Source organism: Cydia fagiglandana, chromosome 2 (genome assembly GCF_963556715.1).
Source record: "Cydia fagiglandana chromosome 2, ilCydFagi1.1, whole genome shotgun sequence".
NCBI lineage: Eukaryota > Metazoa > Arthropoda > Insecta > Lepidoptera > Tortricidae > Cydia > Cydia fagiglandana.
In genome coordinates this window covers 644530-666512 of record NC_085933.1, presented here as the reverse complement: position 1 = coordinate 666512, position 21983 = coordinate 644530, and the positions used below count along the sequence as shown (strand labels likewise).

The following is a 21983-nucleotide window of genomic DNA, read 5'->3' as shown; positions in this document are numbered from 1 at the left end:
ACATCAGATAAACTTCAAATGCCTCTTATAATTACAAGGAAAAGGTTTTAGCTAACGACAGAAATCACGAGTGGCACTATTTATCAAATTAAATTATCTAGTGTTAACTAATGAGAACATAAGCAATTAGAGCTCATTACGATACATGATCAGGCTTCACAAAGAGAAGACTATTTGTAATAATCAAACATTCTCAAACACGCTATCATGATTATGATTAGTATGTACGAGCTAGAAAATATAATTATAACCTCGCTTGAAATTTCGAAGGTATACGAGGAGGGAAACTCCTTGAGGCCTTTGATATTGCATAAGTATAGGTCATTTACGTGGCGCACCAAAATTAATGGTTCGGATTTTTCGAGTGTAAGCAAAATCCTCAAATTTTATATTTTTATTATATGAAGCAGATAAATTATCCCATGAAGTCTGGTTCCTTCAATTCCTAAGACACAAAAACAGGACTAAAAGTCAATTGTTTATTTACACATTCGTTTTATTTCGACATACACAATCGTATATCTCCAGAAGTTTGTTCATGTCCGAGACTTAATCTAAGAATTAAATTTCATTCCTACTCAATGGAAGAAACATCTATGTTTGTATAAAATACATGATTCTGATTCCTTGTAAGATTACCAAAATTAAACATACAAAAGTACAACATTTCTGCAATGAGATCCCAATCAAACAACTGTCAATGGAGGCGCTCTCGCGACCTCGCGCATTCACACAACAAGCACGCAGCGAACGGCGGCAGCCCGCGGCCCTACACTGTACCTTACTGGACTCCAATAAAAAAGGAAACAATTTAAATAAAGAAAATTGAATCTAATCAATCTGCAATAATACTCAGTGAATCTATAATCCATTCTATATTATAATAAGTATGTAACGCCGTTCAAGCACGGCACTGTTACACGAGACATTTATCCTTAAAAAATCTTCTTAAAAAAGATTAATTTCTTATAATAATAATGTGGAATGGAATGAAGTGCCCCCGGCGCGGCAGCGGGGCACGGGGGGCACTCATGACCGGGCACTTAACCTGCAACAACCAACAACCAAGTCACTCATCGTCCACTAACGGTCGGTCTGACCGAGCGTTTTGATACTCTGTCAGACCGTGCACACCGCACTCTTGTCGATCTACGAGCACCGACACCCCGGGGGGTTCTGCTATCGCTAGCGCCGAGGCTCGCGTCAGAGCTCTCAGACTTGTGCAAGATTCATCATAATAAAAATTCAAAGTTAACAGGTGAGAAAAGCTACAAGTTAATAAGTATAGAGATACTGAGGGATTCTCACCTTACTATTGGACTGAGATGACTATTGGCAGGTACGCGAGTGTCGGGTTCAGTAGGGCTGGTGCCTCTGGTTGGCACGGCCGCCGCCGCCGCCGCGCTGCTTGCCGCCCTGGTAGCCGGCTGTAACACCACCCACGATATAGCTCCCGCTACACGCTACACACGCCCGATCAAAAGCTCGCGCACATGTCGCACGCACCACTGTTGGCGCACTAGTTAAACACTAGACATCCGACGACGCATCTGTTCGAGCTCTTTTTCTGTCTACTCTATTTCTATACTGTAAATATAACGTGCACTGTGACTAAGTAACGTTAAGAAAAACCGATGAAACAAAGGAAAAGCTCCGTGTGCCGTCACTAGTCCGTGTAGTGATACTAGTGATCGAGGCCATGCAAAAAGCGAACTAATAGTCATATGAATGTGTCAAAATATACTATGGGTTAGAACACGGTGTTTTAAATTATGAGACTATGCTACGGTATGTTATGTGGAAGCCGGACAGACAAGACTACAACACAACACGTATCTACTGGATGCCTTCAAGACTAGTGAAGAGTGGGAGATCAGTGAACGAATTAGTAGCGTACAAGCCGGTGGTATAGTATATGAACTAGTAGGCAACAAAACGTTCGGTGCATGAACTATGGGATCGGTAGATACCTTTCCCGCGCGGAGCCGTGCGCGCGCCGTAGCCGCCCTCGTACCCTCCGTACCCGCCGTAGTCTGCCCAACACAATGCCATTAGTGCTAGTGCCTAGTGCCGCTCGACCCTACCATACTCACACTCGCTCTATTCGCACCGATTCCTTCCACTCCACTTGTCTAATACTCAATCTATAGTCTAGTAAACTCTAGTAGCTTAGTCTGACCTATCCCTGCTGCGGTGTCTAATTAGTGCTCCTAGTCGCTAGTCCAGTGTGCTGTTAGTAATGAAGTTAGCCGATGAGTGGTGTTGGTGGCGCCTCGGGGGGTGCGGGAGGGACGGGGGTGATATATGGAAACACATTGAGAATTTTCGTAACAGTGCTTTATTAAAAGCTTCATCATATCTTTATCACTTTCACAATGTCTCTCCATATATTACCCCAATTCCCAGATGTAGCATGTGGCGAGAGTGTTAGGTAAAAACTAAATACCAAAAGAAAATAAAAACTCGAGCGACATTGCTACATATGTCAAAAGTGGTATTACAAATAAAACTTATAAAACATAAGGCGGGTAACATATGTACAGATAGTAACCCGGTGAACGAGACGATGACAATGGTCCTCGGGTTCGCTACAAGCCTACACCTCACATACACCTCAAGCACGCGGACAGTATACACGGCGCCGAGCCAGTGTGCCAACAGTGATGCTAATATTATCCTCCAACTAAACAGATATGCAAAATTAAAATGAATCGCAAACAAGTTATATGAAATGATGAATTCCTAAATACTCAAAAAGATTAGATCAACCCATGGTTATATTCAGATATATACTGTCACCCCGACAACATTCAACTACACATTATCTCGATAGAATATTAAAAGTAAATAGTTATAATAGAAAAATAAATATTTTCTACACACTAACATATATAGCTAAAGTTCACGTGATGTCGATCGCTTCGAATCAAATGTAAGATATACATTACAAGGTAAATAGGCATCTCAAGGACGGAGTCGCCCCGCGTGCAACGTTAACCTAGCGCGCCCGGAGGCAGCCTTACTCTACATTTACATCCTAAGGATCAGGTAACATCAGTCGAGGTAATGTGTCGGTGAGCAGGCTAGCGGTGGGTCGCTAATTATCTAGTTCTGCTTGCCGCGTTTACCGTAATTGGGGTATCCGGAGTAATCGTAACCGCCGTAGCCCCCGTAGCCGTCGTAGCCATAACCGCCGTAGCCGTAGCCGTCGTATCCGCCGCCGTAGCCGCCCTGGCCGTAGCCGTAGCCGCCGTAGCCCTGGTTGCCCCAGGCGCCCTGGCCGCCGTAGCCGCCGCGGCCGCCGCGTCCGCCGCGCGAGCCCCGGCCTCCGCGCCCGCCGCGCCCGGTCATGCCGCCGGGGCCGTCGGGCTTGGGCGTCGCCCTCTTGACATCAACCTGACAAAAACATTTAGATAAGAAAAACGCTCACTAGCACACAACAAGACACTTGTTGGTTAGTAACTCAGGAATGTGGGTAAAAGCTGGCTTCAATGAAATTTCAGAAGCAGAACTGAATAAAATCATCATTTGAATATTTAGAAAATAACCATTGAGACAAGCTGGAACTGAATAACCAAAACAAAAAAGAGTACCAATAGTTATTAATGAAATTTTCTCAAACATTCTTACCTCCTTTCCGGCGATGGTCTGTTTCGGAGTCTTGAGAAGTTCATTCACAACCTGCTCAGACTCGAAGGTGATAAAACAGAATCCTTTTCTTTGGTTCTTTGTCTTGTCAAAAGGCATTTCAACTTCAATGATCTGAAAAAGAAAAGCTCATTTTACATCTGCATTTTTGTTTCTTCAATATGTATATGTTTTATTGTTATAGTCAGTGGCCCGGTTTTATCTTCAGTAGTTCTCTAGAAAAAATAAAATCTCACCAATTCCGGAGTTTGTCATCATATTGTAGAATCAGTCTTTAAATATCAGCTACCATATTTATGATCAAAGAGTGACCAGTGTTGAAATTAAACAAAGTAGCAATGAACTTACGGTTCCAAAGTTGCTGAAGAAGTTCTTGATTTCATCATCTGAGATTTCACTGCTGAGGCCTCCGACAAAGATTTTTCCGTGTCTCGCTTTGGCCTTCTTTGGGTCTACTTTCTTGTTGTTGATTGTGTGGTCTCCGGCAGCCATAACCTTGTCGATGGAGTCAGGTGCCTTGAAAACAATGAAGGCAAAGCCTCGTGATCGGCCGGTGTTGGGGTCTGTCTTGACATTGATGCTATCAATCTCACCATATGCACTGAAGTGATCACGTAATTCCTCTGAAAAGATAAAATAATATATAAATCTTTCATCCAAACTTTAGTAGGTGGGATGCAGAAATATTTATATAACTCAGGAATGTGGGTAAAAGTTTTCTTCAATGACATTTCAGAAGCAGAACTGAATGAGATCATCGTTCTAAATTTAGAATAATATTGTGTGAATGAAAATGAAAGATGCTTACTGTCTGTAGTTTCCCAGCTCAATCCTCCGACAAACAGTTTTCTGTGAAGATTGAAATGAGCATTAACAACACGAAACTGACATCAAGAGTTGTTGTCTCGATTCAGAAACTGACTTATTATTAAACATTAAAGTTTAGAATTAAAACTAATGCAGTACTTGTTTACAGTACTTTACAGCTACTATTTTTGTTCAAAAAACAAACTCCAAGCACTGCAGCAAAACAAATTGTGAACCTGTAAGTTAAAATTAGGAATCTGGAAATTTAACATTATGACAACAAAAAAATGAAACAAGATGTTACAGTGATATCGCAAGATTTGAAATTGGCAAGAGAGAACGAGGCCCAAAGTTAAGTGGCCAGATCAATCTAGTCAGTTTGGTCGTGTTTTACTTTAGTGTGAGCCCAGCAGCAATGTAAATACCATCGTTTCCTCGGCGACAGCTGCGGCGGCGACGCAGGCTCACACCTGCAGAGAGACAGAGCGTTAGTCGCGCCCCAAACTGACCGCGGGCGCCGCCGGCCCGGGCCTGTCCGCCGGCGACGCCCGACCTAGCACCGATTTAAAATCTTGCAAGTACCCGACCGTTCCGCGACTATTAGTAACAGCTCGACACAAATTACACGACCAACCGCAAATACAATTACCATTTTCATTGCCGACGGACAAATCGATAACAAGAAACCGGTGCCGGGTGCAAGCGACGCGCAAATGCGACGCCATTTTACTCACGCGCCTTCCGAGATAATGGACATTCTGACAAAAGTAGTCTGAAACTTACTTCCAATGAAAACTATGACATCTAGGAATAAATTTACATTGCGAAGATCGAACTGTAAGGATAAAAACGCAAAATTTTGAAAACGTAAAGAGGATTACAATGGATTCGAATGAAGCCGGGGATCGCCGCCATTGCGGCGGGCAAAGATCGTATACTGAAAGGAATATTATAAAGCTAATTTATACTTTACTCTAAACTGCTGCTACTAAAAATATGTAGTAATGTACAAAAAACACAGTAAAGATACAAATTAAGCCGGTGTAAAGTAAAAATCAATATACCTGTCGTCATCGCGTCCCGGGGCTTCGCTACCATTATCTTGTTGTCCATTATCACCTCCACCGTTCTCTGCATTTCCATTTAATTGATTATCGGTCACGTCTTGTGCAAAATTGTCGTTATTGGCCATGACTTAAGTTTTAGCTAACTGCTAAATTAATGATAAACTAAAAACTAAGGTCCGTACACGACCTTCAACACTGAATGCCAAATGCAGAAGGAAGAAGGGAAATGCGTGATGAGTCGGCGCGAAACGGTTTGTTATGTTGGTAATGACCAAAGAGACGCGCTTTTTTTTGCAATGATTCATCCCTACCACTTGAACAACCAATCAGAGGCGAGAATAAATAACTGTTGTTGGCAGGTCAATGGCATCTTGGCGACCAAAGACAGAGATAGAATAAGAAATTATGCATGGACAAAAGAGACAGAAGCAAGCGCTATGAAATCAATAATCTTACCAACATAACAAATTACCGCGTTTGTGCGGAAGTTCAGTTCAGAAAATGATTACATTTATTCGTATTTCTAAATTAACAAGTTTTATAATATTAAAAATAAGTATAAAACTTACTTGCTCTCGGTAAAACATAACTAATTTCAGTGCAAAATGACCTGTTTTATTGAATTTTAATTTGTTATAGACAAATACAAGCATCTATTAAGTGAGCATTACACTAGTGCTTTTGTACTAATAATACCTGACGACAGAGACGCAGCTATGCGTTGACACTTCTTCGCATTGCTGCGTCCCTGTCGTCAGTCACTAAATTAAATAAGGTGTGTGCAGCATTTAAGCACTGGTGTATTAAGTCTGGCAAACACAACTAGTCAGTCAGTAAGAACCAGGAAAATTATACTTATTCCTTTCTTTTACAATAGTTACAAATTACAAGTACTAGCGTTAGACAAAGACAGTATGATTCTCTCTGTATAAGACAGTTCTGGGACAAACTATTTGCTATAAATAATGTTGTTTTTACTTTTCAAATTACTAAAACAGTAAACTAAGTGAGAGAAAATTAGCGTTTTTTTCTTACATAATTATGTGAATATGAATGCCTGTTCGGCTACTTCCGCTGTTTTTTTTTTCTTTGTAATGTATTGCATATACGTATTGTGGTACCTTCGTGTTCGTGGAGCCCCCTCCAGACTATGCGCGTGAATCGCGGGCGAAGCCGCGAACGCGAGTGTGGAGTCCGCACGTAGACCTGCGAAATCGACTCCACACTCGCGTTCGCGGTTTCGCCCGCGATTCACGCGCATAGTCTGGAGGGGGCTTGGTACCATTTAATTCTCTTTGGTGGTACCAAAATTCACGGGAAACCTAATAATATTTCATAGTACCATCGCCCACACTCTTCAGTGTCCATCGGTGGACCTTATGGCTTGTGTAATAAGGTCCACTGATGGAAAATTAAGAGGGTTGCTGTTTATTAAGTTATTTGCTGCACATTGTGTATTATGGGCGGCGAATAAGAATTTATAAAAGAGTGTGAATTGAATTTTAACACGAGAAACGTGAAAATAAAACTTCTGCCTGGTTTCGCGTTTTCAGTATTTATAGGATGTATGGCCCGCCTCGCCAAGCAAATAAAATAAAGGAAAACTTGCGGTGCGGCGGTTGCGATTGGCAAAAGTCAGAAAGTCATTTGTAGGACAATCGATCCATTTTACAATAAATAGGTATTAGTCACAGATGTAGTTTTTAATTTATGTTTATAATTTTTTTTTGTTTAAATTACATGTATTTCATAAATTAATCACATAACAGATTTCCCATACCGTTAATTTAAAATAGTTGTCAAAGAGTTGTAAAAACCAAACTGTAACTAACTACTACTACTACTACTAGTAGGGAATGCAATTTGCGGGATTAATCCCGCTCGTAAATTAAGCGGGATCCCGCGGGATTTGCGGGATCGAAGAGCAACGTGGTTCTTACGTGTTACTACACTGAATACAGGCTCGGGCACGTGCCTACTGGCGAAAATTCTTCACGGAGCCTAAATGCATCTATGGACGAAAGGGGTAATGACAATGACACGGAAGAGCATTTTGCCCGAATTTGTCTATTTATTTCATCACACTTGCTCGTAAAAGGTGTTATTTTACGTAGGCGACGCAGTCCGTAAATCTTAAATTTGTACCCAGGGAATTTTGTTATGTAGGTACGTCCGAAATTGGGCAGATTTTTTATTGTTTTCCCTCTTTTTTCCTCACAGGCGTGATGAAAAACATTGCGTGTGCCACGAGTGGTACAGGACTTACGAAATCGCGTTAATTAAGCCTTTACACACGTTCTTAAATTCTTGATTACTGTCATTATACCGTATTCTTTTAATACAAAATGTACTATTTCTAATTTTATTTTACTTTTTGTTTTCAACCTTCAAATTTAGTACTAATTCGTAAAATTGTATACTAACTTGTGCGGGATCCCGCAAATACCGGGATCCCGCGGGACTTAAAATGGCAATCCCGCGGAATACCGGGATTGAGTTCCTCATGCGGGATTGCGTTCCCTAACTACTAGCTAACTAAGCTAAACTTGGCTAAACTAAACTAGCTGTAACTAAGAAAGCCTACTACAAAATATCAGATTATTTAACTGATAAAAATGATGGGATGATTGTGATATTGTACCGTAAAGTAAAGAGTCTGTTGTTAATTATTTATTACTACTAATAAAATACAAACTGACATGTAGGTATCAATAATGTAATGTTGGTACCTACAAGACGGACACAAGTGTATCTTGTTCTTGTATACCTATGTGGGAAATAAATAAACATAATATAAATTGGGCTGAAAAAATTCAGGTCGAAATTTAGTATCACCTAAGTGTAATGAAACCTTTTACGACCAAGTGTGATGAAAATTATCATGATTATCATGAACGTTGAAGGTACCGTATGTACACGACAGTAGAATTATTAGTAAGTATTCTAAATTACAATTTACATTCCAGCTGGTCTCAAATACTAAAATAACTTCTCGATTGGCCACGTATCTAATCAACAAAATAACACAATACTAACTAAAATAATACTATTTTAGGGTCTTGGTTTGAATATTCAAGGTTTAAATTTGCCGCTATGATTGTTGGATGGTAGTGTAGAACAGATTTTATATATTTTATTACGGAAAATCCTTTCATCGATTCCTATTTTTTAACCAAATAAACTACCACAGTAAAGTTAAAATTTACAATGAAGCAAAATATGTGTAAAGAAAATTTTACAAAAGGCGAACTTAAATTAGATCCAACCTCCTCAAAAAATCAACTTGGTATTATAGTAATTAAAAAAAAAACATTTTTACTATAGCAACATCGGTTAAATTGACACCGAACGGTGAGGTAGGCTCTTTTTCTGTTTTCAGTCCTTATTTATCGTGAAAATTACTCGAATTTCGTGATATTCCGCCGCAGCACACACCAGTTTAATGCCTAAAATTTGCTGAGGTAAGTTTTAATGTATGATGAGTCCAGGCAGGGCGCATATGAAAGGGATATTTTGATTGTCGGCAGATCCATGAAGGTTAATCTTTCATGGTATTTGAGCGATTCATCAGCTCCTGCCGAAGAAAAAGCCTTATTAGGTTGTATTCTTTCCTTTTTTCCTGGTTAGTAACAACGTTAAAGGAAATTGAGGCTGTTGCGAACGTTGAGCAGTGTTAGTGGTCGCCATGCGTGCTTGACAATACATGGAGCAGTCAGTTGGCATTGGCAGCAGGCCGGGAGCGCCGCGAGCGCCCGCGGACCTGCCCGCTGCGCTCGCCCACTGCTCCGATTTTCTTGTTTGTTTGTGTCCCTGACACTTGCAACCTTTTTGTCTGCACAACATATGTCATTGTGCTGTAGAGTAAGTCAAGGATTCTGACGATTTGTTTACAAACGTAATGCAATTCTACTGATAATGTAACAGATGTCAGATTAAGGTCTGTTACATTGTGTTAGACTTAATTGCTGCACTTGCAGATTTGCAAGCGGTTTCAACAGGTCAAACTGTCACAGATGTAGTTCATTGTTCTCATGGAGTTATATTAGTTTATGAGGATTTGGATAAAATGTAATTAATATGATTTGAAAGAATTACCATAAAAGAAACGAAAACTGATAATTAGACTCATATGCATGAGAAATAATCAAATATGCAATATTAAAAGCTGACTCTTGGAAGTTTATGTTGTCTGTTTTAGAAAACTTTTTATTGAGAAGTCATTTATATGATGATTCAGAAATTAGAAATAGGAACAGTAAGGTTTTGCTTTATTTGGTTTGTTTATTGACACTTTAACATGCTTCTTTAATAGAGAGAGAAGTTATTAATTCAAATTATTACACTATTATATTGTATATTCTAGACTTAGTGAACCATAGCAAAAAGCCAGGGCATCATATTTGCAATATAGAATGTTTAGGGCAAAAAAAATTGAACAGAGGTTGAAATAAACTATATTCATTGTTAGACACACTAGTAAAAGGTTCGGTAATTATGTTGACAAAGTTTCACTGATGTGGAATATATAACAACAGTTGTTGCAGCTATTATGAGGAAATAAATCCACACTACCTTTATTCCTCCTTTATTATGTGCAATAAAGTTTTAAATAAAATATTTAAATATGGCTGATACAAATATAATTTAAAAAAAATTAAGTAATATGGCTGATATTAGGATTATAAAATAAACTCCTAATCAGAATTCACAGTGTCAGTTCTATTCTTTCAAAATTTTACTTTTGTTGCGCATGCTGTGCATTGCGTAAAATTCATTCATAAAATGGGTATGCTCTTTTGCAGGTAAAGTTGCTAAGCGGCTGAGGTGTTCAAAATTAATAAGACGCTTTATTATTTAAGAATATAAGAGTATGTTACCTTCGGGCGCAGCACAGTTCCATTTTTATCGCCTGTCACTATGTACGTCCCTTTGCCCTGCGGCCTGAACTGCATTTTAAACACCTCATTCGTTTAGCTATTTTGCTGTCTGGGAGTGCAAATCCATGGTATTCATGACTTGTCTTATACATAACATTTGGATTATTTGTCTTATGTGGTCCATACATGTTATTGTTTTCAGGCTTACAGCAGAGGGCAGTGTCGGGTCTCGTGAACAAGAGCGATGGTAATGGAGGCGTCCCCATCCCCCTCCCCGCAGAGCGTCGGCCGCGAGTTCGTCCGCCAGTACTACACGCTGCTGAACAAGGCACCCACACACCTCCACAGGTATGTTAGACTCTGACCATGTTAACTTTGCACAAACTTGGCAATAAAAATATCATACTTGATGAAGCACTTGGCATGAACATTCCAAACATGATTAGTTTGCGTTGTTTTATCACAGAGTTCCTATGGCAACCTCCTGTGTCCATCGTCAGATCAGCTCAACAGTACCATGATATGTATTGCACTGTCACTCAACTTACATATTTATGTGAAATTTCAGCTCTAAGGGGAAGGGAAGTGGGTCTAATTTAGCCTGCAAGATTTAACCTGAACAAACTTTACAAACATAGATAATTAAAAGCTTACCCCCATATTCATAAACGTTCACTAAAGTTGACAAGCCGATAATTTCCATCATACCAATACACCGGAAACGGACCAATGATTATTATCGGCTTGTCAACTTTACTAAACATTTATGGATAAGGGGGTTAGTTAATAAAAACTCGAAAAATCACCATGCTCTATGGTTTTGTTTTAAATTACCTGCTCCTTTAAGTTAATAGATCTACCTGGAAGATCTTTTATGATTATAACGGTTAATTCATTGTTTTATTCGAGGTCTAAAAGCCCATGTCTTTGTGAAATCATTTCTATTGTTTTCATTACTGAGAAGCAAGTTTATCCCGAAATCATCACATTTACATCCATATGGTGATTAACTGATTATCATTAACTAATTTGTTTTGATATATTTATACAATTGGACAGATTTTGATTAAATTTGTACTTAATGGGTACATCTTACTTTATTAATTATCATATATGTAGGTATGTACTTTTCCTATAATTACCTATCTAATTAGTTTTTATTTTAATGATACATTGTAAATTTTGACAGATTTTTGATTAAAGTTTTAATAGGTAAATCTAACCTATTTAATCTTCATATAATGTATACTTACATACTTTTCCTGTTATAGAGTCGCGTTATATTTTAACTGTTCAATAATTTGTTATTAGAGCACGATGCACGTAAAACTGACTCCAAATATTTAATCGAATAATCGACGCTCCGGTACCTATAAGACACTAAAGACTCCGTCACACAGGTGCGTTTAGCGGGCGGCGCGCCGCTTTTACATATAAAACTCTTACGCGACGCTCACGCCCCGCCCGTAAAACGCGCCTGTGTGACGGAACCTTAATCGTGAGATCGTGACAGTCCAAATGTTAATCAAATTAGGTGTTATTTAGTCAAGTTATGCAGTGTAAACCCGCGTGGTAATGTGCGGAAATCCCCGGAGAAGTTATCAATGCCGAACCTCGGTGTTCCGCGTCACTCTATATCTTAGTGGTGAGGTGACTCAGTTATTGCTCCTCAGTACTGCCCAGAACTCTATTGTTCCCTATTCATCAAATTAGGTGTTATTTTGGACAAGTTTAGACTATATACGCCTCGTGGTAATTTCTGAGAATCCCTAGGAAGTTGTTTGCGCCAAACCTTCTGCGGCGCTTCGTTATTGCCCGCGTCATTCACTATCTCTGATTAGTCGTGAGTCATGTCGTATTTGCTCCTGTTTAAGACTGTCTAAATTCCATTCTATATTAACATTATTATTCACTAATAATAATACCGTGGACAGCAAAACGAACCAACAAATCCATTCTCAACCAACTCAGGATCAAATCCAGACTATCCACAATCTGTTACCAACGAGTCCTTAGCTATTTTGGACATATTGCTCGAAGGCAGCCAAATAACCTAAAGAAACTGGTTGTTGTTGGAAAAGTGGATGGCAAAAGGCCGAGAGGACGGTCACCCACCCGTTGGTCCGATCAAGTAAGGAACATAACAGGACTTACTGTCACTACTGCCCTTAGACAAGCCGAAGACAGGGTGAAATGGAAGCAGCTCGTCGAGGCCTCGGTGAAGGCATTTCAAGACAGGCACCTTCAGCAATGAAGAACACGAAGAAGATGATTCACTAATGGCTCCTCTACACGATGGGCCAACGCCGGCCACTCCAAGGGACGCATGCGTTAGAGGGAGCACGTGATATTGCTATCTTATTCTACCGTATGGCTGCGTCCCTTGGAGTGGCCGGCGTTGGCCCATCGTGTAGAGGAGCCATAATAATAGATACACCTCAATGGTTTCACTTGATGATCAAAAGTAGCATTTATAAGGTAGGAAGATCAAGAAGGTACTCTTATAATTTCGCCTAATCCACGTACTTCGGGTCGTCCGATCGTATGTCACAGGCATTTTACTCAACGAACTCTTATTACATTTTAAGTAAAATATATCCGGAAATAAAGACTAAAAGTAAAAAAAATACAACATTCAATTATATAGCTAACTAAACAGAGACCGGTAAATATAATAAAATAGACATTAATTTAGCATTTTTATGTAACCTAATAAATGTCTATAAATTAACTAACCTAGGTAAACTCTTATGCTCTGTACATACCTACTATTAATAGCAAAGTGAACTAATAGGAACATTGACCCGGATTTCATCATAACTTCAGCAAAAAATATACCTACCCAGTGAAAACGAAACGGAAAAAACATCGTCAACAACTTCCGCGTTCTATACCACTTTATTTATACCGAAGAATACTTAATATTAGTGTATGTAGTCAATAATAATTGATTCGTTTTGTTTTTACCCATCTATGTTAAAGAAAATGGTATGATTTCTATGATCTGTGAATGTGTTCTTATTTCTTATTATGTATGTTGCACCCTAACTTTGAAATTACTAAAATGTTGATGGATAAGGTGTCCATTTATTGTGTCGGTTAAAACTGTACCTTATTTTTGACCAATATTTATGTCAAAGTCTAGTCAAAGGTCCCACTTACCATAAGGGCGAGATTTGCTTCTTGTATCTGTATACGAATAACCTGTCAGGGGGTCCTTATGGCAAACGACAAAGTAGGACTTGTTGCTTGGAAAAGACACATTTAATTGCAAATCTATTATTTCTATACAAAGAATAAAATTCATTGGGATACAGTTTTAAACTTTTCATTTTTCTTTTTAAATTAAACACCGTTGTTGTCCACGTCTTGAAATCTACCGAACGAGATTTGTTGAAACCTGCACACTCGTAAACCGACTCGTATTCGTATAAAGCCAAAGGCAAGTAACCAATCACGCCCTGATTGGTTACTTGCCGGCAGCTATTTATGACCGCTTCTGCCTTGAAATCAAATATCAATTAATGATATGAGTCGGAAACCTTGCGCCCCTTCATTTAATTTACTAGATGTGTGCATAAAAAAGTTTTTATGCTCCAATGGGGTTGGCCGGTCGAAGTATTTAGCAGATGGCGCCAGCATATCTTGCCCTGTCAATCCCTACCACTGTGTCAAATTCTTCTTTTTTTAATAGAATTTTATGCCCTGGATGCCAGCCCTTTAAGTGAACTCTCATAGAACTCAACTAGAGAATGGGGCAAGCTCTGATGGCGCCATCTATGCAAACCTTTGTCAGTTGCCAAGCCCATTATAGAAGAATGTTTGGTTCAGGTTCTATAACAACTACTCGTCGTTCGTGCACGGCGGGCTGGACGCGCCGCACCGGGAGACGCTCCCCGTGGTCGGCCAGAAGCAGATCCACAACCGCATCCAGCAGCTCAACTTCCGCGACTGCCATGCCAAGATCAGCCAGGTATGTACAGAATACAATCCTCTCTTGAAGTAGGGGTTTTAATGACTCAGCTTTAATATCCTTTGACAAAAAAAATCGAATTTTCACAAAAGAATCCATCACAACATGCCGTTATTTTATCTTTTATCAGCAGTTCATCAAAAATCGCTTTTTGGAAATACTCAAGTTACTAAATATTAACCAAATCACGTTCGTTTTTTTTAGCATTAGAAAGAACTTGCAAGAAGGTAAGCGATTTTGACATGTCTTTTAATTGAAAAACGCTTTTTAAAATTCAAAAACTATTACTGATGAAAGCAGAAGAATATAAATGATCGTATTAGATTCATAATTGTTACATATTTGCCGTAACTTATTTTTAAAATGTGTTTTTCAATTAAAAGACACATCAAGATTGTTTACCTAATTTCTAATGCTAAAAAAAACGAACTATATATGTGTGGTGCAGGTGTGCGATGTACCTTTGATATTTGCAGAGTTCGTTGGATTGCTGTAGGATCCTATCATAAGATAAAATTCTATTTAAATTTTAAATTAGTCCTGTCTTCGAAAAATTACAAATAAAACACATCCCGACGAATTGAGAAAGAAATTGGAATAATATGTTTTCTATATATTTTTTTTATAAATTGTCAGGTGGACTCGCAGGCGACGCTCGGGAACGGTGTGGTGGTGCAGGTGACGGGCGAGCTGTCCAACGGCGGCGCCCCCATGCGGCGCTTCACGCAGACTTTCGTGCTCGCGGCCCAGTCGCCCAAGAAGTACTACGTGCACAACGACATCTTCCGCTACCAGGTCAGTCTATAGTAATGCAAGTTGTAGATAGAGGGCAGCACCCTCATGCGGCGTGGTGGTGTAGGCGGGCGAGCTGTCCAACGGCGGCGCCCCCAGGCGGCGCTTCACGCAGACCTTCGTGCTCGCGGCCCAGTCGCCCAAGAAGTACTACGTGCACAACGACATCTTCCGCTACCAGGTCAGTCTATAGTAATGCAAGTTGTAGATAGAGGGCAGCACCCTCATGCGGCGTGGTGGTGTAGGCGGGCGAGCTGTCCAACGGCGGCGCCCCCATGCGGCGCTTCACGCAGACCTTCGTGCTCGCGGCCCAGTCGCCCAAGAAGTACTACGTGCACAACGACATCTTCCGCTACCAGGTCAGTCTATAGTAATGCAAGTTGAAGATAGAGGGCAGCACCCTCACACGGCGAGCTGGCCAACCACGGCGCCTCTATTCGTCGCGAATTTGTAAGGATAAGCATATTTTTTTTTGTTATCTTATTCATTTTGACAGTGAATCATTAATACCAATAAAAATCTATCTATCTATGCCGTTACTATTATGAACGATAATATGGATGCGATGCAATCTGTCACTTGTGTCGTAGTAATGAGTTCGTTTGTGTGTGTTCAGGACCTGGTGCCGGAGGACGAGGAGCCGGGCTCGCCCGCGGAGCCGGCGGGCTACTTCCCCCCGCCGCCCTTCCCGCCCGCCTTCCCCGCGCCGCCCGTCCTGGACGAGCCCACGCTCAACGGCCACCAGCCCGAGCGGCTGCACGGTCAGTACACTAGAACACCCGAGAGACGTTTTTTAGGGTACCGTACCCAAAGGGTAAAACCGTCCGTCTGTCACCAGGTTGTATCTCACGAACCGTGATCTGATAGCTAGATAGTTGAAATTTTCACAGATGATGTATTTCTGTTGCCGCTATAATAACAAATACTAAAAACAGAATCAAATAAAGATTAAAGTGGGGCTCCCATACAACAAACGTGATTTTTGACCGAAGTTAAGCAAAGTCGGGCGGGATCAGTACTTGGATGGGTGATCGTTTTTTAGGGTTCCGTACCCAAAGGGTAAAACGGGACCCTATTACTAAGACTTCGCTGTCCGTCCGTCCGTCCGACCGTCCGTCCGTCCGTCTGTCACCAGGCTGTATCTCACGAACCGTGATAGCTAGACAGTTGAAATTTTCACAGATGATGTATTTCTGTTGCCGCTATAACAACAAATACTAAAAACAGAATAAAATAAAGATTTAAATGGGGGTCCCATACAACAAACGTGATTTTTGACCAAAGTTAAGCAACGTCGGGAGGGGTCAGTACTTGGATGGGTGACCGTTTTCTTTTAGCTTTTTTTGTTTTTTTTTTTGCATTATGGTACGGAACCCTTCGTGCGCGAGTCCGACTCGCACTTGCCCGTTTTTTTTTGCCTTTTTTTGCATTATGGTACGGATACGGAATCCTTCGTGCGACGTGAGTCCGACTCGCACTTGCTCGGTTTTCTTATTTATATACTATCGACTGAAACTCTAGGTTCAGTAGGCCAAGCGCATGATTGGTGCGACAGTGTCTCGCCGTCTTTTTCTAAATGTATTAATTAAAAAGGGACAGTCTCTCTCTCTCTCTCTCCGGCAGATGTGTCAGATTTAGTAACCGATATATAATGAAATGGTATTATTCCAGTGTCGGCGGGCGCGGCGCCGCCGGCCGCGTCGCCGCCGCCCGCGCCCCCCGCGCCCGCGCCCCCCGCGCCCCCCGCGCCCCCCGCGCCCCCCGCGCCCCCCGCGCCCGAGCCGGAGCCCGAGCCGCCGCGCGAGCCCACGCCGCCGCCCGTGCAGCAGCCGCAGCCCGGTACGTGAAGCATTGTTATCTCAAACTGCCCCCCCCGAGGGTCGTGAAACGCCCCGCCGCAGACGTGCACTCGGTTTGAACATTCAGGAGGTGTGTATTCTTTGATGTTTTGAAGATGGGTGGGCCGATTCGAAAACTCTTTGTTTTACAGTGGGGCTCATTGTGTGGACGCATATAATGGTGGCATTCTAGAGAAATCTAACAAATTCTTGAACTATGATATGCTCACACAATTCGTGCAATTTTTCTTGTGACGTAACCTTTCATGAAAACATCATTAATTTCACTAATTTTAATTAGAAAACAAATGACGTCACACTGTTTTATATGTAATGTTAATTATTCGTAGTGGTCCCCCCTGAGCCGAAAACGTACGCCAACCTGCTGAAGTCGTCCGCGCCGGTGTCGGCGGCGCCGGCGCCCTCGTCCGTGGCGCCTGCGCCCGCGCACGTGCACGCGGCCGCGCCGGCGCCGCAGGAGCAGCGCCCGCGCGTGGCGCGCCCGCCCAGGGACTCGCAGCCCAACGGTAAATACACCAAATAACTACGTCAACCCGCCTGTCGCCACCAGCGTCTGGAGACTCGCAGCCTGGTAAACTATTACACGGTGCTCCTGTCGAAACATGTACTGCACTGTACTGCAGTACATGCACCTGCTGAATTGTCGACGAATGGCAGCGACACGTAGGTTTAGAGCAGCGGTCGACAACCAGCGGCCTCTCCCTTGCGGCCCGCGAACCTCCCTAGCTATTTTATGTGTAATACTGACGAACGACAATGTCTACTAAAGTCACAAATATTACCAAAGTGCGGCCCGCGTTATCTTCATTAACTTCTATGTGGCCCCTGGCTGCTAAAAGGTTGCCGACCGCTGGTTTAGAGCGATGATTCTACGTATTGAGGGACGGCCAACGCAAACATTAGACGGACGCGACTGATGTTCACAATGACACGCGAAAGGACCGCTCGTATAATTTTATTTTATTTTATTCTTTTACATAAGGAGATCCAACAGCTAACTAAATGACAATGGAATCTTAAATAGATATATAGAGCCAATTACAGGAACTCGCAAATAGATATGTAGTAAAAACATATACTTAAGTAACACGCATCACACACACACACACACACACACACAGACACACACACACACACACACACACACACACACACACACACACACACATCGCACACATGAAAGAGATAAGACTCAAACCAAAACTAACAACATTCGCTTACATAATCAAACCCTACTACCGGTGACAGGACACCAATTAAATTAGTGTAAAAACAAAGAAAAAAAAAACTGAAAAACTAAGAACAAAATAAAGTGTTATGTTATAACTTAGATACTACATATACAAAGCACTCATTTACGAGATACATAAAAAATGCCTAATTGAAACACATTTCCGTCAATTTACGCCTCACGGAGAGTATGTCGCAATTAAATATATCAATATCAAGCTCTTTCGTTAGCTTATTCAAGTTACGGCTCGCACGGTTAAGAAAACTATTATGTCTGTAGTTGGATGATGTTCGCTTTAATGAGATAGGAGGAAAGTGTCTTTTTAACCGAGAAGAATTATGTGTGACATCCCTAACCTAATTCTACATATGTTGGAGGGAAATGTAAGTGTGATGAAGCCTTGCGAAGGTCAGCTGCCGCTGTGTCGGTAGATTATAAATGTGAGCCAACTGAACGCTCCTACTCAATGAAAAATCAAGTTAGGTATGTTTACACGTAATGAGCCGTTTTACGCCATGAATTTCCACATTAAATGGCTCATTTTGTATGAATGTGTAGTGAGAACGTTTTAGAACTAAAGGAATTTGAAATTTCCTGATATCCCCATTTTAGATATAGTCCGACCGCTTAAATGAGTCGTCGCCTGCGCGGTGCGGGGGCGACCGGGCGGGACGACGTGCGGGGCGGGGGCGGGGGCGGGGGCCGGACCTGCCGCCCCCGCCCCCGCCCCCGCCCCGCACGTCCCGCCCCGTCGCCCCCGTACTTCGAGCAACACGGAAGGGAGGCGGCATTTGCACTATTTCCCCTCTGCCTAGGTACAAGATCAACTGATCTAGCGCGGGTATTAAAACTAGTTGCGCTCGGATTTTTCACTAGACCGAGTCCAGACGCGCGCGTGAACACAGCAGCAGAAAAAATGCCTAATTGCTCGTTCTTTTTGTCGTAAAAAGAGGTCTGGGGCAACAAATTTACAAAAAGAAAGGTGTTACTTTTCACATGTAATATTTATTTTACATATCATACGTTTAATTACATTTAAACACAATTATTATATTTTAGTCTCGTGTAATTGATGGATTTATTGATTTTGCTCGCCCAGTACAAATTGCGGATCGGTCGAGCGACAAATCCGACTTCTTATCTCTCAGAATACTTCGACGAAAATGTATTAGTGTGAGTGTTGTGACACTTGTGACTCGTCCGTACACAAAAAGAGATCAAGGTTTGCAAGATTTGTCTTTGACGTGTGTCATTTTCTATGTATTTGTGTCGTCATTACAGATTGGATTTTGTATGTAAGTATGTGAGAAGTGCGACTGTGTGCACCTTTCCCCCCGCAAAAAATGGCAGTAAGATTTGTACGGTGAAATATCGCTTGGGCCCCTTTCTTCCGATGTGTCGGAAGCCGGTGTTGCTCGAAGCCCCCGTACCGCGCAGGCGACGACTCATTTAAGCGGCCGGACTATAGGTACTTGGTGTGAATTCTACAAGTACATGTAAAATTATTGTTTGATGTTACTAACATTGAGTATTAATTCCAGAAGGCAGCCGCAACGAGCGCGGGCCTCGCGACGGCGACCGTGAGCGCGACTCGCGGGACTCGCGCGACTCCCGGGACTCGCGGCGCTACTCGGACTCGCAGCAGCTGTTCCTGGGCAACGTGCCGCCGTCCGCCACCGAGGAGGAGCTGCGCGCGCTGTTCTCGCGCTTCGGGCCCGTGGCCGAGCTGCGCGTGCTGGGCCGCGCGCCGCACCCGCACTACGGCTTCCTCACGTACGAGAGCGCCAAGCACGCGCAGGACTGTCTCAGCGCGCAGGTACCCCCCCCCCGCATGCCACACCACGTAGGAAACACATAAGAGTGTTTATATAAGTTTCGAAACCTAATGAAGGCCGAAGGCCCGAAACGTCCCATGCGTTCACCCAAACACGCGAGGCCGAAGGCCGAGTTGCGGAAGTGCAGTGCTCCCTAGAATTCCCGAGCACTCGAACCCGAAGGCCGAACTACGAGATGTTAGTGCTTGCACGCAAACTATTTCTTACGAGTAGGGCATGCAGTACCGGTTCCGGTACCAAGAATTTCATTTCCCGGTTCTGGGCATGGCCGGAACCGGGATTCCCGGTTCTTCCCGGTTCTCAAGGTATCTTTTGATTATTTTTAAGAAATTGATTATGTTAGCGTACAATCTTTATGAATGACTTATTTTCATATAAATATTTGCATAAGAATTAATAAATGACTTATTTTATTGTAAACAAGCACTTAAACGGCGTTCCAACCTATTTTACGAAATTAACCGGCACACTGCCTCCGCCTGTAGCGTAGTCGATGCACTCAGCACTATGACGGCCTGCACGAATGCCTACTTTACTAGGTTAGTTTGTCGGGTTATTTGAGTCCCCCGTTTCATAGCACTATTATTAAATGTTATATAAAGTCCCGAGCTAAAGTACTAAAACATTAACTACTATTGAAATGGGAATAAATAGTCATATGATGAGAACCGGGAAGTACCGGTACCAGGTCTTCAGTACCGGTTCTTTTGACACTATAAAATTCCCGGGAATTCCCGGGAATATGAGAACCGGGAATTCCCGGGAGCATACCCTACTTACGAGCAAGAGTACTGTATTTTTTTTTCTTTGGAAAACATACTTCACAACTAAAACAACAGCCCCAACTCAACAACAACTACACGACAACATGGGCCCCCCGCACCAAGCAAAACTGTAGTTTGTAAATGGGTTAGTTACACTTACACGCTTAAAATAGGTCAGGAAATGAATGCTCAAAAAACGTTGTAGCGGGAAATGCTAGGAACACAATTTTTGACTCCGTAACTTTGTTTGGACTAGTTAGGAGGTGAACATATCAAAAGTCCCCGGCTGTAGCCCCGATGCTGGGGGGTAGAGGGGGGTAAGAAGGTCGATTTTTTCGGTTTTTCATTGATATCTTGGAAACTTTGCGTCTTAGCGACATGACTACTAAGACAACCGAAAGCTGATAAAATTAGTAACAAGTTTTATCCAGTCAAGTTTTTCGATATCTTGAATAGTTTTTGAGATACCCGCTCTTGAAAGTTTATTTAGGGATTTTAATTTTATCTTGATATCTACATAAGTGAAGCTGTTAGGCCATGTTTGGTATCATTTTCGTATAAATCGGGGGTGCTGAATTCATTTATGGTATCACATTGACACTATTCCGAAGTAAAACCAAAATTTTAAAAAATATATTTTTTTAAATGCCTCTTCACGCTTAAACCGCTGAAACAATTTCGTTGAAATTTGGTATAGAAATAGTTTCAGTCTCGACACAGGACATAGGATACCCCTCTACCCCCCAGCACCGGGGCTACGGCCGGGGATTTTTGATGTATTCTATACCTTCTTATTGCTTGGCCTAAAGAGCGTCGTTGGTCGTTGCGAACTGATAATTGTCTGTGACATGGTAAAACTGAGTGAGCATATCTTAATGTTGGCACATGCCTCACACGTACGTTATGGTTCTATACTTTGTTTTCTGTGTGTAAAATAGTAGTAACAGTAAGTTATTCCCCCCCAGCCGCTGTACTTCCCGGCGGACAGCCCGGACGGCGTGAAGCTGAACGTGGAGGAGAAGAAGGCGCGCGGCGCCGCGGCCCGCGACCCGCCGCGCCGCCGCCCCTCCTCCTCGCACCGCGCCTTCCCCGCGCCGCCCCGCCAGCCCTACCGCCGCTAACGGTATACA

General features: G+C 42.2%; 2 protein-coding genes and 2 non-coding genes across 5 annotated transcripts; 1 reads left to right on the top strand and 3 right to left on the bottom strand.

Annotated features, from left to right (window-relative positions):
* Positions 1–465: 465 nt before the first annotated feature.
* LOC134673325 (RNA-binding protein squid) lies at positions 466–5757 on the bottom strand. Of its 2 annotated transcripts, XM_063531299.1 has the most exons (8): positions 5520–5757; positions 4457–4497; positions 3997–4271; positions 3631–3762; positions 3129–3396; positions 1971–2033; positions 1309–1427; positions 466–1048 (listed from the first exon to the last, which is right to left on the bottom strand). In XM_063531299.1, exons 1-7 carry the CDS (start codon positions 5645–5647, stop codon positions 1357–1359), a joined length of 978 nt encoding a protein of 325 aa, XP_063387369.1. In that variant the 5' UTR covers positions 5648–5757; the 3' UTR covers positions 466–1048; positions 1309–1356. The 2 variants fall into 2 exon arrangements, with proteins under 2 accessions (XP_063387369.1, XP_063387371.1); XM_063531301.1 differs by lacking the exon at positions 1971–2033 and having other exon boundaries at positions 5520–5755.
* LOC134679727 (small nucleolar RNA snR61/Z1/Z11) lies at positions 3461–3533 on the bottom strand. Its single transcript, XR_010100394.1, has one exon. It is a non-coding gene; the product is annotated as a small nucleolar RNA snR61/Z1/Z11 (small nucleolar RNA).
* LOC134679726 (small nucleolar RNA snR61/Z1/Z11) lies at positions 4342–4414 on the bottom strand. Its single transcript, XR_010100393.1, has one exon. It is a non-coding gene; the product is annotated as a small nucleolar RNA snR61/Z1/Z11 (small nucleolar RNA).
* Positions 5758–8856: 3099 nt separating the features above from the next.
* Positions 8857–21974, top strand: LOC134672176 (ras GTPase-activating protein-binding protein 1). Its single transcript, XM_063530079.1, has 11 exons — positions 8857–8983; positions 10602–10747; positions 14231–14372; positions 15009–15167; positions 15232–15345; positions 15410–15523; positions 15781–15925; positions 16881–17003; positions 17353–17529; positions 19796–20070; positions 21819–21974. The coding sequence occupies exons 2-11, from the start codon at positions 10644–10646 to the stop codon at positions 21972–21974; spliced, it is 1509 nt and encodes a 502-aa protein (XP_063386149.1). The 5' UTR covers positions 8857–8983; positions 10602–10643.
* The last annotated feature ends 9 nt before the right edge of the window (positions 21975–21983 follow it).

Bases quoted from the DNA above. Each gene is read 5' to 3' on its own strand.
- LOC134672176 (XM_063530079.1), top strand. From the start codon at position 10,644: ATGGTAATGGAGGCGTCCCCATCCCCCTCCCCGCAGAGCGTCGGCCGC. The intron at 15,524-15,780 runs GTCAGTCTATAG...GTGTGTGTTCAG, and splicing joins ACGACATCTTCCGCTACCAG to GACCTGGTGCCGGAGGACGA. The intron at 20,071-21,818 runs GTACCCCCCCCC...ATTCCCCCCCAG, and splicing joins AGGACTGTCTCAGCGCGCAG to CCGCTGTACTTCCCGGCGGA.
- LOC134673325 (XM_063531299.1), bottom strand. From the start codon at position 5,647: ATGGCCAATAACGACAATTTTGCACAAGACGTGACCGATAATCAATTA. The intron at 3,763-3,996 runs GTAAGTTCATTG...TTTCTTTTTCAG, and splicing joins TCTTCAGCAACTTTGGAACC to ATCATTGAAGTTGAAATGCC. The intron at 1,428-1,970 runs GTATCTACCGAT...GTGGTGTTACAG, and splicing joins CACGGCTCCGCGCGGGAAAG to CCGGCTACCAGGGCGGCAAG.